General features: G+C 41.9%; 1 protein-coding gene across 1 annotated transcript in view; it reads right to left on the bottom strand.

Moving 5' to 3' along the window:
* LOC148534601 (neurexophilin-1-like) overlaps positions 1 to 18,170 on the bottom strand; it is a 266,275-nt gene extending 248,105 nt beyond the window's left edge. Inside the window, exon 1 of the mRNA XM_088466060.1 lies at positions 17,852 to 18,170. Within this exon, the coding sequence (XP_088322186.1) occupies positions 17,852 to 17,905 (54 nt within the window). The 5' untranslated portion in view covers positions 17,906 to 18,170. The remainder of the gene's footprint in view (positions 1 to 17,851) is intronic.
* Between the last annotated feature and the right edge of the window lie 462 nt (positions 18,171 to 18,632).

Genomic DNA, 18,632 nt, shown 5'->3' with positions numbered 1-18,632 from the left:
TAATCGTCCTGGCAAAAGAGTATAACTCTTATCCCCGCCACACATACAGTGCTATCCCCAGCTACCTTACCATGTGAACAAGATGAGTTTGATTCTTGAGAAAAATTCCTACAAAATCAATAGCATCAATTCCAAGCATGCACATAACACCCTATGCACATTAATAAAATAATTATTATTTACCTGCGGTACAGTGAGCTGCTACCACTACACTAGCTGGACTCAGATAAGACATGTATGGTTATAAAGACCATCGATCTGTATAGTAAATGAGTCCCCTGTGTTTATTGAAGAGTAGGAAGTGCCAAAAACAGAACAGGCTTCCAGCATTGTGGCCAGATTGGAAGAGCACATTTCTCAGCATCAAACATAAAACCTGCCCTGCTTGTGGAAATCATAGATGGACAATTATTTATAAGTATCAGACTAAAAACCTACGGATGCAGAATCCTTCTATTAATCACAACAAGGTCAGGCGCATCCTTGTCACTGCACAATACCACATAAAGGCAACTATTATTTGCATCTGAAATTGTGTCAAAATGAGGAATAAGCAAAGCCATACTATGGCTTCAGGTAACTATATTTCCACAAATTGAATTGCATTAGAACCAGTACTAGCGGCATTTATGTAATAACAGCGAGGAGCTTCCTAAATATATGATATTACAAAACCACAAAAAATATTTTTTCTTTAGTTCGTACAATGTTTATCTATTGATTAAATCCGGCACATGCTGCATTAATCCCAACAGATGTGTTGTGTGCCCATGTGACAGGTCTTATAGCAAAAAAAACCCTCTGAACAAATAAAGACGATTTTCTACATCTGATCTCTGAACAAATAAAGACGATTTCTACATCTGACACTTTTATTAGACAGCTTTGAGCAATGCACTATGCAAAGCAGGTGCATAGTTTCTGTGTTGTATTAAGGACTTATGTGGGGGAGGAAACAATAGATTTTCATTTGTAATTGCGATATAAGCACTGTGCAGACACACGTAAAGGCAGGTGAGTTGCTTGTTGGATCTCACTGATGCAGTATGCTCTTAACTGACCTGTTGTAGATTAGACTGAGCTGATTGTACTCGTTGTGTCCTGCATATTGTTAATACAGTATATATATTATGTGGGAAATGTTCTGACTTTCTTTGACATATACTGTATACTGGGGTCTATGTACTAAGTTTACTAAGTATCTACTAAGTACTACGGAGATAAAGTACCAACCAAGCAGCTCCTCACTGTGATTTTTTTAAACACAGCCTGTAAAATTACAGTTAGAAGCTGATTGGTTGGTACTTTATCTCTCTCCAAGGCTTAGTACATAGACCCCGCTGTGAGAGAACTCTAAAGTTTGAACCTCAATATATTTTATGATAAAATCACGCTAGAACGCAATGCATGTCTGTATCTTTGTTCTTTAAAAGCGTATTAAACAGTGCAAAATAAAAATCTGATATGGAATAAAGAAAACAGCTATTTAATGCCTTTAATATTTGACTATAGTGACAATCATTGTAAACTTTCACACATCAGGGCCCCTTCATCTGCCGGAGGATGGGTGGTGTCATATAGGAGCTTTAAATTCTAATGTTTTTCAGCCACAAAAGTGCATTGTTCATTAGCGTCAGGCACTTACATGGTGACAGGCTAACAGGGGGAACCCTCCTCCTATGTCCCACTGATAAATATAGAGATATCCAATTATTGTTCTTTCCCATGCAGTGGAGGAACCACAGCCAGAGCTGTGTGTGATATGGGACTCAGCAGTAAGGGCTACAGAGGCAGTCACTCTACACATCTGAGCGTACGCAGAGGCGCTGCACACATTGACGCACCATTTGGCCTTCACTGCACATGCACCTTTCCTTTCCTTTCCTCTATAATACTATGTTGAATGTTGTACATATCACATAATTTAGGTCTAAATGTATTGTGTGGCTATTTTATAGTCACATTTTAGTGATAGAATGTAAATCATGTATGTTTGTTTAGGTATGAGACTGTAAATGCTGCAAGTTAACTAATCGCGCCAGTGAGAACCACGTCTAAACAAAGTGCATTTTTTATGTGTTCCGCATTTTGCAGCCAGCATTTGATACACTTCCTTCCTTCCTTCCTCCCTCTTATCTCACAGCAGCCCAGCACACGCTGCTGTATTGCTGGGCTGCACTGGGAGACTGCTCGCAGCTGCTGAGCAGCAGCTGGCCATTGGCGTCACATTGGGGGCGGAGCCGGGGACGGGGCCGGCCATTGACATCACATTGTTGGCGGAGCCGGGGCGGGGCTGCGTCATCATGGACCCGCCAACTCTTCACAATGCCTTTATTTTCAGCATTGTGAAGCAGGGGGCGGGACCAAGATGACGTGATTCAGTGCAAATCGCATCGCCGCCCTCCCCGCTGCGGGGGTTTCTATTTTTTTCTGGGGAGGGTCGGGAGGGTCGCAGGCTTCCGGGAGGCTTGCCTGCCTTTCCGGGGGGCGGGAGCAGCACCCGAATATCGGGAGGCTCCCGGCCAAATCGGGAGGGTAGTCAAGCCTGGGTTTAGGCACTAGGGGAGTTAGGTTTAGGCATTCTAACCCTCTCGGGATGCCGGCGTAATAATTTTGACTGCCGGGATCCTGAGCACCAGCATCCCGTACCCAACCCATATATTTGTATGGATGCCAGGGAACAAAACCAGCACCGCAGTTTGCAATTTGCTGGTTTTTAAAAAATGCTACTAGATTTACAGTTTTTCCTTTGACAAATGACTTGAAAACCTCCCAAAATAACACAGGGCTATTTTTCTGTAAAAATAGGTTCAGGAACTGTGGGTGGAGCTGTAGAGAATCAAGTATATATATATACATATATATATATATATATATATATATATATATATATATGTGTGTGACAAGAATCACATAGACCGGAGTAAAATCCAACAGCAGTTTATTTTCTCACCACAGACAGATATACAGGTCAAGCTTGTTTGGACACTATGTTGTGATACATCCTGAGGAAAAAGTCTATATGATGTTGAAACGTCGATGATATCGTTATCACTATTGTAATGATTTGAATACAGCACTTTTTTACTGCTTTAAACAGGAGTGCTGCTCTGTTCTTTATTTGAAGGACTTTTGGGACTTGTTACTTTTATTTGAGAAGGCACCCTATCTTTGCACAATTTATCCTGTGCCAGGCTAACCAGGGATCTATATTTATATATATATATATATATATATATATATATACACACATATATACACACACATGTATATACAGGCTCTGCCACTGACAATCACATAAATATATATAAAAGTCCTCTCTTGGTACTTCCCCCATTGCCACTGCTCACTAGCCCAGGAGATGTTTTCTTCAGAGCTGCCAGTCAGGGTGCCATGGTCCTGTACCCACTCCTGAAACACATCAGCACCGTCAGCCGCCTTTCCGGCAAGGCAGGAACCATTGCTCCCTCTCCGAATCCATCCCCTGTGTCACAGGTGGCAGCTGAGCGGTAGATAGGTTCCTATCTACCACTCAGCTGCCACCTGGGACACAGGGGGTGTGTACTCCATGGTCCTTTGTGGGGTCTATTTACTAAGCCTTGGGTGGAGATAAAGTTGACGGAGATAAGGCACCAGCCATCCAGCTCCTAACTGTCATTTTTCAAACAGCCTGTGACATGGCAGTTAGGAGCTGATTGGCTGGTAGCTTGTCTCCGTTAACTTTGTCTCCATCCAAGACTTAGTAAATAGACGCCTCACTCTGCTGGCAGCTGCTCTTATCTCCCTCTGTCCCTGCCCTTTTTTCCCTGACAGGAACCAAACCACTACCAGCTAGATCACTCTATCCCTTCTTCTAGTACAGTGGTGTCCTTACCTAACATCGCAACTAGTGCGGGTTGGGAGGACAAGGAATCCCGGAAAATCAGGGGGCCTGGCATCGTGGGTGGGAGTGGCCTCGCGGGTGGGGGCATGGCCCGCGGGCCGAACTGCCGGTTTTTGTTACACCGGGGGTGCTGGAGGTGCAGGCTGTCCCCGGGGATCAGCCTGTTTGAGTGCCGGCTCCCTCACTGTGCTAGGAGCCGAGTGCTGCATGTAATGCATCACCCGGCTCCTATCACTGAGGGGGAGCCAGCACTTTGGTGTCACCCCTCAGCTGGTGACACCCGGTGCAGCCCGCAACCCCCGCATCCCCCTTGTGAAGCCAGTGTCCTAGTATGTGTGTATCCCATACAATGAGGCACATCCCCACCAAAAAAGAAGTACCATATAAACATCCATGAAAACAGTATACACAAAATTGATATACCTGTATACATAAATTATAGAAGGGCCATGTACATGAATACAATTAAATACATATACAGTCAGGTGCATAAATATTGGGACATTGACAGAATTTTCATATTTTGGCCTCTGTTCACCACCACAATGGCTTTGAAATGAAACAAACAAGATGTGCTTTAACTGCAGACTGTCAGATTTAATTTGAGGGTAATTACATCCAAATCAGGTGAACGGTGTAGGAATTACAACAGTTTCTATATGTGCCTCCCACTTTTTAAGGGGCCAAAAGTAATGGGACAAACTAAACGATCCTAAATCTAACTTTCACTTTTTAATACTTTGTTGCAAATTCTTTGCAGGCAATTACAGCCTGAAGTCTGGAACGCATAGACATCACCAGACGCTGGGTTTCATCCCTGGTGATGCTCTGCCAGGCCTCTACTGCAAATATCTTCAGTTCCTGCTTGTTCTTGGGGCATTTTCCCTTCAGTTTTGTCTTCATCAAGTGAAATGCATGCTCAATCGGATTTAGGTCAGGGGATTGACTTGACCATTGCATAACATTCCACTTTTTAGCCTTAAAAAATTCTTTGGTTGCTTTTGCAGTATGCTTCAGGTCATTGTTCATCTGCACTGTGAAGCGCCGTCCAATGAGTTCTGAAGCATTTGACTGAATATGAGCATATAATATTGCCCAAAACACTTCAGAATTCATTCTGCTGCTTTTGTCAGCAGTCACATCATCAATAAATACAAGGGAACAGATCCATTGGCAGCCATACATGCCCACGCCATGACACTACCACCACCATGCTTCACTGATGAGGTGTTATGTTTTAGATCATGAGCAGTTCCTTTCCTTCTCCATACTCTTCTCTTCCCATCACTCTGGTACAAGTTGATCTTTGTCTCATCTGTCCATAGGATGTTGTTCCAGAACTGTAATGGCTTTTTTAGATGTTGTTTGGCAAACTCTAATCTGGTCTTCCTGTTTTTGTGGCTCACCAATGGTTTACATCTCGTGGTGAACCCTCTATATTCTCTCTTGTGAAGTCTTCTCTTGATTGTTGACTTTGACACATATATACCTACCTCCTGGAGAGTGTTCTTGATTTCTTGATTTGGCCAACTGTTGTGAAGGGGTTTTTCTTCACTAGGGAAATAATTCTTCTGTCACCCACCTGTTGTTTTCCGTGGTCTTCCGGGTCTTTTGGTGTTGCTGAGCTCTCCGATGCGTTCTTTCTTTTTAAGAATGTGCCAAACAGTTGATTTGGCCACACCTAATGTGTTTGATATCTCTCTGATGGGTTTGTTTTGATTTTTCAGCCTAATGATGGCTTGCTTCACTGATAGTGACAGTTCTTTGGATCTCATATTGAGAGTCGACAGCAACTGATTCCAAATGCAAATATCACACCTAGAATCAACTCCAGACCTTTTACCTGCTTAATTGATAATGAAATAACGAGGGAATAGTCCACACCTGTCCATGAAATAGCTTTTGAGTTGATAGTCCCAATACTTTTGGCCTCTTAAAAAGTGGGAGGCACATATAGAAACCGTTCTAATTCCTACACCATTCACCTGATTTGGATGTAATTACCCTCAAATTAAATCTGAAAGTCTGCAGTTAAAGCACATCTTGTTTGTTTCATTTCAAAGCCATTGTGGTGGTGTATAGAGGACAAAATATGAAAATTCTGTCAATGTCCCAATATTTATGCACCTGACTGTACTTTTTCTCACAAACTGTACATGTATATTTTATATACATTTAAATTGTACATTTATAAATAATACAATCATTTATGACGACAGTACTTATTTTAACCCTTAACCAGGGTTACAATAGTATGCCAATTCATTGTGATTACTATGCCGCCCAAGCACTACATAAGGACGCCCCCATACCCTTCCACACATCCGTAATGTTTAGCAAAACTGTGAAAACATGGGTACAATCGAGTACCATCGTAGACTTACGCACATTTGCAAGCTCTGACCTTATTCTGAAATTGCTAACTTCAGTGCACGCTATGAGGCCTCATGCTGCATCCAGCATCGCAGTGGATAATTTATCCGTGCCCATCCAACGGCGTTCAAAAGCACTGGCACACCTGCGTTTCACCAACCTCCTCCCGTCACCACCCACAAATGGCACTTCCTGTCAATCTATCTGCGATGGGTCTGCATAGTCACTGCGATCGCAGTCGCGCAGTCAGATAAGAAATAATCAGCTCTATTACTTGTGAGCGCATTTTATGGTTTTTCTTTTCACAGTGTGCACTATATAAATTTTCATTCTCTGAATACCAGCACCACAAGAAACATTTCTTCTACTTATTAATCTAGAGGGTTGACTGTAATTCCCCTCCAATTCTTATATTATGGGCAGCACAGATGGTGCAATGGTTAGCATTACTGCCTCACAGCCAGTGGCATAACTAGGGGGGATCAAGTGGGGCACATGCCCTGGGCGCTGTCGAACTCGGCGACGGGAGGGAGTCCCCATCCGCCATCAGGGTCAGTGTGGTCCGCAGCACTACACTGTAAAGCAAACACACTGGCGCCGGGTAGTACATTCTCTGACAGTGAGTGTACTACCTGGCTGCGGTGTGTTTATTTTAGCAGCCAATAAGAATCAGACAGATTCTTATTGGCTGCTGCACCCCAGACCAGTGCCAGGCAGGAGTTCACTCACGAGCCCCACCTTCCGGCTCGCAAAGTGGGTGAAGGGAGAGACATCATGACATCTCTCCCATAGTGCCGAGTGGGAGGAGCAGACGGAAGCAGACACAGGAGCCGGGATTTGGGTAAGTATAGTTATGTGTTCTGTGTGTTTTTATATATAAGGGGCACTACTACTGGGGGCACTGTATAAGGGATACTACTACTGGGGGGCACTGTATAAGGGACACTACTACTGGGGGCATGGTATAAGGGGCACTACTACTTGGGGTACTGCATAAGAGGCACTGCATAAGGGGCACTACTAGAGTACTGCATAAGGGGCGTTACTGGGGGCACTGTATAAGGGGCGCTACTGGGGGCACTGCATAAGGGGCACTACTGGGGGCACTGCATAAGGGGCACTACTGGGGGCACTGCATAAGGGGCACTACTACTGGGGGCACAGCATAAGGAGCCTTACAATATTAGGTGCACTGCATAAGATGTACTGCTCTTGGGGGCACTACTACAGGGGGCACTGCATAAGGGACACTGCTACTGGGGACATTGTATAAGGCACACACTACAGTGAGCATTGTATAAGGTGCACTACTACTAGGAGCATTGCATAAGGGGCACTACTAATGGGGACATTGTATAAGGCACACACTACAGTGAGCATTGTATAAGGTGCACTACTACTAGGAGCATTGCATAAGGGGCACTACTAATGGGGACATTGTATAAGGCACACACTACAGTGAGCACTGTATAAGGTGCACTACTACTAGGAGCATTGCATAAGTGGCACTACTAATGGGGACATTGTATAAGGCACACACTACAGTGAGCACTGTATAAAGTGCACTACTACTAGGAGCATTGCATAAGGGGCAATACTAATGGGGACATTGTATAAGGCACACACTACAGTGAGCATTGTATAAAGTGCACTACTACTAGGAGCACTGCATAAGGGGCAATACTAATGGGGACATTGCAAAAGGAGCACTACTACTGGGGGCATTCAGGTGCATATGGAATGGAAAGTAATGATGATGATGATGAGAAATGGTGGCGTGTCATGTTGACATGCCACCATTTAGTCAGTGGCCACGCCCTTCGTGGCATATGGCCACTCCCACTTTTTGGCGTGCACACACAGTTGGGGGGTGCCATTTTTCATCTTGCCCTGGGCGCCAAAGACCCTAGTCATGCCACTGCTCACAGCACTGAGGTCGTGAGTTCGATTCCCACTATGGCTCTAACTGTGAGGAGTTTGTATATTCTCCCTGTGCTTGCGTGGGTTTCCTCCAGGTGCTCCGTTATCCTCCCACACTCCAAAAAATTATACTTTTAGGTTAATTGGCTCCCAAGAAAATTAACCCTAGTGTGTATGTGTGTGTACATGTGGTAGGGAATATAGAGTGTAAGCTCCACTGGAGCAGGGACTGATGTGAATGGCAAAATATTCTCTGTAAAGCGCTGAGGAATATGTGTGTGCAATATAAATAATTGGTAATAAATAAAATAAATATACAATGTACTTGTCATATATAATGCACTATAGGTGCTCCACTGTTTTTATAATATATAACACAACCCTCCTACAGACAGCTGCTACCATTCACATGATAATTTGCAGGTGTGTTTTGCCAAGCACCACCAATTATTCTACCTATTACTTCTAGTATCTGTCAATGCGCCATGTGTATAACGAACTCTACCCATTTCTATGATAAAAGAATTCCATAACGCAATGTATTACAGAATCATTGGTGATTAAATATGTCTGAATAACAGAGCACCTTATATAAATAAACACCATGTTTATTTACATGCACTGTATCTTATGGTAAATCAGAAACACACATTAGTCCCCACAACTTTGAGAAAATTATTGCAGTTGTGCATTTTTTTGTACATAAGTTACAATAAAGTAGAAAAAAATATGTATCTTCCAATACAGAAGTGCTAATTAAAGACACAGTGCATATTTATGATTTTCTACCCAATTTAACCAGTTTCTACACTCTCTGAATGTAGAAAGTAACACACCAAGATGATGAGTATTTACTGTCTATTTGATGAAGCGTCTGGATATTAATAACATCAAAGATTGACTGTGGGGGAATATTCCCAAGACCCTTATAGTACAACAATAATCACACAGGCAATACATATCATCGTAATATAATGCCTACTCTCTAGGCAGCACAATATAGTGGTACGTAACACAACAGCTGAGTCCTTATTACATTACTGCCGCAATAAGATTATGGTGTGTACAGAACAGGAGATAGATACCCTCAGCATACTAAACTGTAGAGTCAAGACACAGAGAACTGCGTGAACATGCTGATTCCCCAGTTCTTAGACATTCCACAACTTCATACAGCTTTCTGCTCAGCATAACAATTGTATTAACGATCATATTCACATTACAGATTTTACCACTAAGATTGGTCTTTTACTCAACTCATAAAGTACATTGTCATGATAGAAGCAGCATAAGGTATATTGCATAAATTCAACTAATAAACATTAAGAACATAACAGCTAAAGATTAAAGTGGCCTATTCAAAGGGGAGACACCTATTTTATGGACTCTGACACAATGTTAATGAGAGTATATGCCACCAATTCAGTAGCTCAGGTCTCAGTGATGTGTCTAGTAAATTGTTAAGCTGCATTATTATTATTTACAATGGTACAGCCCACAAAATAGATGCTTCCACTGTGCACTCGTAATGGCTAAATTCAAATTACATCCAAATATTTTTTAATTGCACTGTATGGGCATTTCTGTGATCTTACCTGTGTGTTTCAACTGTTATACAGAGATTTTTAGTGTACAGTATACACTATGGATAAAATATTTTCTCTCTCTCTGTGTCTCTCTCTTTCTCTCTCTATATATATATATATATATTGTATATATATATATATATATATATATATATATACACACACATATATATATATATACACATACTGTATTCATTCATAATTTTATATGCACTTTAGCAGTCAGTATACAGTGTTCCCTCTTTATGGAGCCTATACATCATTACATAATTATCACTTGTGATAATTAAGTTTTCACAGAACCGTTCGGAGGCATTCACCATGCACTCATTCATCATGCCTCCATTCATCATTTCATCATGCCTCAATTCATCATTTCATCATGCCTCCATTCATCATTCATTATGCCACCATTCATCATTTCATCATGCCTCCATTCATCATTTCATCATGCCTCCATTCATCATTCATCATGCCTCCATTCATCATTCATCATGCCTCCGCCTCCATTCATCATTTCATCATGCCTGCATTCATAATTTCATCATGCCTCCATTCATCATTTCATCATGCCTCCATTCATCATTCATTATGCCTCCATTCATCATTTCATCATGCCTCCATTCATCATTTCATCATGCCTCCATTCATCATTCATTATGCCTCCATTCATCATTCATTATGCCTCCATTCATCATTTCATCATGCCTCCATTCATCATTTCATCATGCCTCCATTCATCATTCATCATGCCTCCATTCATCATTCATCATGCCCCCATTCATCATTTCATCATGCCTCCATTCATCATTTCATCATGCCCCCATTCATCATTTCATCATGCCTCCATTCATCATTTCATCATGCCTCCATTCATCATTTCATCATGCCTCCATTCATCATTTCATCATGCCTCCATTCATCATTTCATCATGCCTCCATTCATCATTCATCATGCCTCCATTCATCATTTCATCATGCCACCATTCATCATTTCATCATGCCTCCATTCATCATTTCATCATGCCTCCATTCATCATTTCATCATGCCTCCATTCATCATTTCATCATGCCTCCATTCATCATTTCATCATGCCTCCATTCATCATTTCATCATGCCTCCATTCATCATTCATTATGCCTCCATTCATCATTTCATCATGCCTCCTTGCCTAAAGTATCACTTTAGAAAAACTGCTTTTTTTACAAGTCACTTTTTCGGCCTTGTGATACTTTTCTCCTTTTAGCAATGCTGTCTCCGCTTCCAGCCCGCAACCCCTGCCCCATGTTTTCCCTCTCCCAGCCCCTAGACTACCCTGTGTCTCCCCTCTCTCAGTCGCAGCCACTGCCCTGTGTCACGGATTGTCTTCCCTCTCCCAGACACCCCCCAGCCCGCCGCCGCCTCTCCCAGCCCATCCGCGGCCACTCTTCCTCTGCCGGCCACCACTGCCATTCACCACTCTTCTCCTTCCCCGCCGGTGTGTGTCCAACGGCTGTTGTATTTAACCCCCCGTGTCTGTCCCCCTGCTGCAACCCTGCCCCCGCCGGGCGCCACTGCAGCTCACCACTCTCCACCTTCTCTGCTGTTTCACTGTGTCCCACTGCTGCTGTATGTAACCACAGCTGCCACAGTATACTGTATAGTAAAAAATTCTCCCAGAGCCCCTGTCAGAGAAGCTGCAGCACAAGAGGACCTGCTGCTTGGGGAAACCAGAGCCGCCGGAGGTAAGGAAGGAGATCTGAAAAGATCCCTCTGCTGCAGCGGCAGCCTAGTAAAACTTCACAGGTTGTCATGTAAACAGCAACCTGTGAAGATTATCCGGAGCTGAACGCCATCTCAGGGTGGCATTCAGTAACACCATCAAGTTCCGAAAAAATAGTTTTTTCGGAACTTGATGAATGCCCTGACACTTATTTTTTACTAAAGTATGGGAAAGTTTTAATTTTCACATGCTTTTGTGAAAAATAAGTGATGATGAATAGGCCCCTATAGCACTAGCTATAAAGACAAAACAAAACTGGTGTTATAGAATAGTGAAGGTGGTGTAATAAAGTGAATGAGTTCTAATGGGATACTTGTTAAAACAGAAATGTCACAGGAAATATTTTAAATATCTTTTAAGCATCTTATACTGTACATACCTGCCTACTATTGAAAAAGCATTTCAGGGAAATTATGATGCAGCACTGCTGCATCTGAGAGATGTGCCATGAAATTGATTAACATCCAAATGTAAATGAGCCCCAAAGCAGTTAGTAAGATCTACTTGTTGATGAAAACACACTGATACAAATCAGAAAATGCATGTAGCCATAGGGATCATTGTGCCTTATACCCAATGCAGGGAAATGATACTAATGATCTCACTTGAATGTATATTTCTGTTTTTTTATATAAATAACAGCTTTATAATGGGGGTAAGGTGCAATCAGGGAGATTGCTAGACTCTTCAGGGAGTCAGAGATTTGCTAATATTTCAGGGAGTCTCCTTTACAATGAGGGAGAGTTGGCAAGTATGATCTTATAGTCATTTTGTTTAGCTATCCTCCTACAAACCATCATCTATTTTAAAAATCTCTCTAGAGGGTGAACAATAATTACTGCCAGACACAGACACACTAAAGCTGGGTACACACTGGGTTGACTTGACGGCCGACTGAGCAGCGGATTCAGGTAAGTATACACACTTACAGATCAGCCGCTCTACATGTCGTCCTGACGTCACAGCTAGGTTGGCCATTTGAATTTGCCCCCCCAGCTGTGATGTCCGTCCCTGCAGCAAGTGCACAGGTGGTCGGCTGAACGCCCATACATACAGTCAGATGTGCCAATATATCTGCAGATATATTGGCCATCAGCTGTGCTGCACAGTCAACGCGATATACCTGTGAATGGCGTTGTCCACAGACATATCAGGGGTACACACCTGTCGACGAGCTTGCAATATATTGGCCGTTCAATTGATCAGCCGATATATCAACCAGTGTGTACCCAGCATTAGTCTGTGCAGGCACTTCTGTCTGCCATCAGCATGTCAAATGATGGCAGAAAGAGGAGGAGGATGTCACGGTGTAGACACAGCTCAAACGGTGTTCCAAAGCCTCTCTGTTCACTACATCATATGTCATATGACTGTGGTTGGTAAGGTAGTGCAGCATCATAAATTAGTAGCAGCCTGGAGAACAAAAATACAAGGGAAAAGGGATAGTCTCCGCAGTTATTTATAGTCAATAATATATAAATAAAATAAACCAGCTATTTCATGGGATTGCTGCTTTTTGTAGTAAATTCCAAGTGACAAGTAAGGGTGTTATTATGAAGGTTGTTGGGATAATATAAAGAGAGAGCACTACACATTAAGTGCAAAAGACAGAGATTTCTATTTGCACAAAGGCAAATAATTAACGGTCTAGCCCATTTATAGCTAACTGCCCACATCCCAGATTTTGGAGGTGCCTCCAGAAATGTACTCTACCCTTGTTAGTGCAGGATAGCAGATGTAACTAGAAATCTGTGTCATGGATATAGTGAAAAAAATCACTTTAAAGTCCATACTACTGCTATAATTGTGGTTTAAATAATTCAGGAAGAGATGTAGTCATTAGGTCGACAATTACAACAATGACATTTATAATGTTGACACCACAATGCCGACAGGTATAATGTCAACATTGGGGTCAGGCTGCAGGAGGGTTAGGTGTACGCACCAGGGGGAGGTTAGGGTTAGACTACGGGAAGCGGGGTTAGGATTAGGCACTAGGGGGAAGGTTAGGGTTAGGCTATGGGAAGGGGGGTTAGGTATAGGCACTAGGGGGAAGGATAGGGATAAGGCAGGTATACTCACAGAAACGCAGTTTCATCAGATGACTCCACCGGGACACAGAAGACTCCGCTGGAGCCGCTACAACCATCAGGAGCAGGTAAGTCACAGCTGGGCCACCTGGGAGGATTTATGGACATTCTAACATGCCCACAATTCATCAGTGTCTACACGATGAATGTCGTCCTGGTTAATGTTGGCATTATGACCATGTTGACAGTATGAATGTCGACATATCATATTACACCCTTCAGGAAACTGAGCAGACATTTTATAGTCTTTTTTAATTGTCACGTATGTGTGTGTTTGACTATTTTAATGAAAGTGATTAAAATGTGCCTAGATGGTGCAAAAGATCACCATGGGAATCTATGGAAAGTATAGGGTGGCCACTTAGACACCAGCAAAAAAGCATTCTACAGTATGAGAAGAAAAATGCTGTGCAGACCCTCAACATGGGGAACACCTCCCTAAATATACTTTCCCTGTCTGGTTCACTAAAAGATCTTGTTTAGCAAAACTAAGTCAAGTATTGGCATTTGGATGCATATGTTATGTACGGTGTATAGGTGTTTTCTGTGCGCTGCCCACAATCAGAAACCAACACCATACCAATCTATCCTCTTCCTCCCAACAAGAGATGCTACATTTCACATCCCCCCTACACGCCACCTTTGTGGAAGAAAATCGATGACTTACCCATAAATATTGGTGATTTGTGCACTGCACTTTATTAGCTAGTAGCCTTGCATCTAAAGTTTCGAAGCTCTAGAGTAGGTCATGTTTCTATAAATTATCTTAATGTGTTCTGGAATCACACTTAATACATCGATAAACATTTTTGACAATTACTGTGTTATGGAACGGGAGTAAATTGATGTACAAAACTATAAGCTACAAATCTATATCCCCCCCAGACATGTCCATACATGCTTTGTTTTGCACACTCCATTCACAAAGCCCTAAGAAATCTATTTGGCTTAGTTATACATGTTTTTTTGGGCTTAGTAATAGTTTTGCTGTTTGGTTTAGTCATAGATTTTGTATGTGCCGCACTACAGGAATCTCCCCTCTGCATGTCTAATATCATTTATTATTTCCGCATACCTGTTCAGCTCTCTGTGCTCTCCTGTACAGCTTTATGTGCACAACTCTTCTCCAAGTAACATGCACTTTGCCTATAATGCAAAACCTTAAACGTTGTATTCAGGGGTTTAAATAGAGAACAATAACAATGTAAATTATATACAAACAGCCTGTTTGTGGGTAGTTTACAGGAAATGACTATTTTGGTATTTCAACTTTTCTTTAGTAAAGGAAACACTACACTACATATTTCTTTGAGAGTTTTTGTGTCTTTAGTATGCTGGAAATTCTGTATTAAAAAATGAAAAACATTTTTTTAATAGGAATACTGCAGGACGCAAAATTCTGTTTTCCTAGAAAACAAAAATGCAACTTTCCCGACACATTATAATTAGAACAAATAATTCTCCTAAAACTGCAATTATTTTGATCTATTTGATCCACTTGATCTCCTCTTCTGAAAATAATTTCCTACAGAAATTCATTTCGTAGCTGTCCTTCCTTACACCGCATGAATTATCCCACAACATATATGAATAACATAAGAATTATAATAGAGGACGAGGTGTACGTATAATCTGAGTAGTGTACTGTACATACACACATCGTACATTGATCCAGTATAATACTGTACAATGCTAATACAGAACAACAAGACCTACAATTACTCATCATTAGCAGTATCAACATGACTGAATTTTAGATGACAAAGTGTGTAATCTACTGTCATAGGTAACTGGAATTTTATCATATGTTACCTGCAGATCTTCTGCATTTTAAATGTATATAACACAAACAACAGTGATAATCTAAAATAGGATATTTTATTGTAATGTTTTTATAAAAAAAACAAACAAAAGCAATTTACTCACAGAAGGTTATACATAATTAAGTATATGCTCCCCTGAGCTGACAATCTAAGAAAGAATGAAAATATTGTCCCATAGATAGAATGTATTAAATATTGTATAAATTATCTGTTTTTAGAAAATAAACACATCAGATACCTAGTAGAAACTAGATTGATGTTTTTTCTGTGTCTATTACAATGGAAGCCATGTAGAAGAAGAGAATAGTGTACGAGCAGTGTATGAAAAATCCTATTAATTTATAATTTATGTTCGCTGTGAATATAAATTATTTTCATGATGGTTGCACTGACACTGTGCACAAGCTAAGAAATGAGCACTGATTTCATGTTATGTGGGCATTGCTCATCGCACAAATGCAACAGTGCCCGCCAACAATCTGACCATCTGCATGGTGACCATTAAACACACTTATTTTCTATTGACTGGATTAAATAAACTAAACAGAGCAATCAGCTACATACAGAGAATTGTTCCATAGTTTATAGTTGTACAGTGATACCTTTTAGTATTATAGAATAGGGAGGGACCACTGCATTACTGTAAAAAGATTCTAGATGTCAGTGTAAAAAGATTGTCATAGACTGCTTCTGTCCCAAAAACATCTGATGCTGTATAATAAGCCCCACCACATGTACTCAGGTGATGCTGGGTCATATACTTTATAATGTTTACTATCTGTTTATGCTTTTTTTTTTACCACTAAATTATACCATTTCATTAATTCTTGAAGTATATTTTATGAACCAGCATGCTTTTCTATGGCAACTGAAACTGAAAAGCCACACTACACATACTAGATTTAATTGGACAGATTGAGCCTTGGGTTACAAAGGCACCTTTTGCGCAATATATAGTTACCAGCCAATACTGCCCTGTGGGCCTCAAATATACTGTGTGATCTACCCTATTTTCATGTTAATACCTAATTTATTAGCATGCATGCCCAGTGTCTGGTGGTACCCTGTTCCTGCAAACAATTCATGCATTATTCCCAATACTTTTGCAATCACTGTACAGAGTTTAAAATATACCACAGAAATCATTTTGTTTAATTTGCTCCTGGGCCATAGATCACTGCCACTATGGAAGACAGAGACCCAACAATGGATGGTACTCTGTGTCCAGAACCTCTCTCATCTGCAATGGAAGAACCCCCATTAGAAGACAGAAAATAAGGGTTAGTGTGGAGAGGCTAGGTGGGCATGACACCCTGGCAGTCCTGCTTGCTGACAAACCTACTGTAATTACAGAAGCTAATATGCCAACTTTAATCATTGTGCATTACAGTATATAATATACAAGTAATATCATTTCAAGCACTTTCTGTAGTTTAGGAGACTGAATAGTCAGTGACTGGCTGCTTATTGGACTCCTGATACATGAAGCAGACAAATAATTCTCATCTCTGTGCCAATAAACCTGAGCTCATTTACCCTGAGCTCACTGTGTTTAGTCTCATAGAGAAACAGCAACCCACACACTGAGGAGTCCTAGACAGGAGCCCGCATCCCCCACCTACTTCTCTCCTGCTCTCACTTCTCTTCTCTAATAACTTTCTCACTGTAACATTGTGACAAACAAGGTGCTACAAGCCTCTCCCTATAGTCCTGATACATCCTGTACCTATAGTCCTGATACATCCTGTCCTTATAGTCCTGATGAAAGCCTGACACTATAGTCCTGATGCAAGCCTGACACTATAGTCCTGATGCAAGCCTGACACTATAGTTTGGATACAAGCCAGTCCCTATAGTCCAGATACATCCTGTCCACTCCCCATAGTCCTAATACAAGGCTGCCCTTATAGTCCTGAAACAAACCTGTCCTTAAAGTCCTGATACAAGTCTGTCCTCATAGTCCTGATACAAGTCTGTCCTCATAGTTCTGATACAAGTCTGTCCTTATAGTCCTAATACAAGTCTGTCCTGGTCCTGATACAAGTCTGTCCTTATAGTCCTGATACAAGACTGTCCTTATAGTCCTGATAAAAGTCTGTCCTTATAGTCCTAATACAAGTCTGTCCTAGTCCTGATACAAGTCTGTCCTTAAAGTCCTGATACAAGTATAACCTTATAGTCCTGATACAAGTCTGTCCTAGTCCTGATACAAGTCTGTCCTTATAGTCCTGATACAAGTCTGTCCTTAAAGTCCTGATACAAGTATAACCTTATAGTCCTGATACAAGCCTGTCCTTAAAGTCCTGATACAAGTCTGTCCTTATAGTCCTGACATAAATCTGTCCCTATAGTTCTGATGTTGCAGCATCTCCCATTGCTACAAGTGCTTGTGCTACCCTCTGGTCCCCCTTACCTTGTGCAGAATCCACTGACAGAATATGGCAAATGCCCAGAACAGGAGATCCATCTTTTTAGGAAACTGCACTCCACTTAGGGGATAAAAGCAGACGGGATGTTCCTAGCTGAGGGGACAGAGACCTGTCCGGAGAGCTACAGCAGGGATAGAACCTTCCCCCATTGAATCTGCCACTGTCTGTGTATGGTGAAGGTGAGAAGAGGACAGAGAAGGGATGGGGTGCTGGAGTTTTTGGAAAAGGGGAAGGGCTGGGAGGGAGAGAGATAACAGGGGAAGTGTGAGATTACAGGTCCTCCACTTGCTCTGAGGATGGGAGAGTGAGATATGTTACAGGAGAAAGTCCAAGGAACGAGTTTCAAGGTCCATTTCCACCCCCAACCCCTACAGTGGTGGGAAGGAGAGACCCCCCTCCTCCCCTCCTTTCATCATTCTGTATTCCTCCAATCCTCCACTGGCTGGCACAGGCTTGTCCTAGCCCCTCCATCCCTCCCATTTATTACTGTCTGAGTGGTCCTGAGGCTCCCAGGACTGTGTCTCCTCTGCACTTGTCCCTACCCCGAGCCTGCCATGCTGGGTAGAGCAGAGGTGCTGGGCTGCGAGCTGATAGCGGGGCTGGGAGATGATCATTCAGCAGCAGAACATCTGATAGCAGCAGCAGTCAGCATTTTATGTGCTTATCATGTGTACTGCACCCACCGAGCACCGATACATTACAGCTGAACGCTGGGGTGCACACCTGGCTCTCATCTGTCATCATTATATGAAGATCCACAGCACT

Source organism: Taudactylus pleione, unplaced genomic scaffold (assembly GCF_031769625.1).
Source record: "Taudactylus pleione unplaced genomic scaffold, aTauple2 ptg000065l, whole genome shotgun sequence".
Lineage (NCBI taxonomy): Eukaryota > Metazoa > Chordata > Amphibia > Anura > Myobatrachidae > Taudactylus > Taudactylus pleione.
This window is presented reverse-complemented; position numbering and strand designations above follow the sequence as displayed.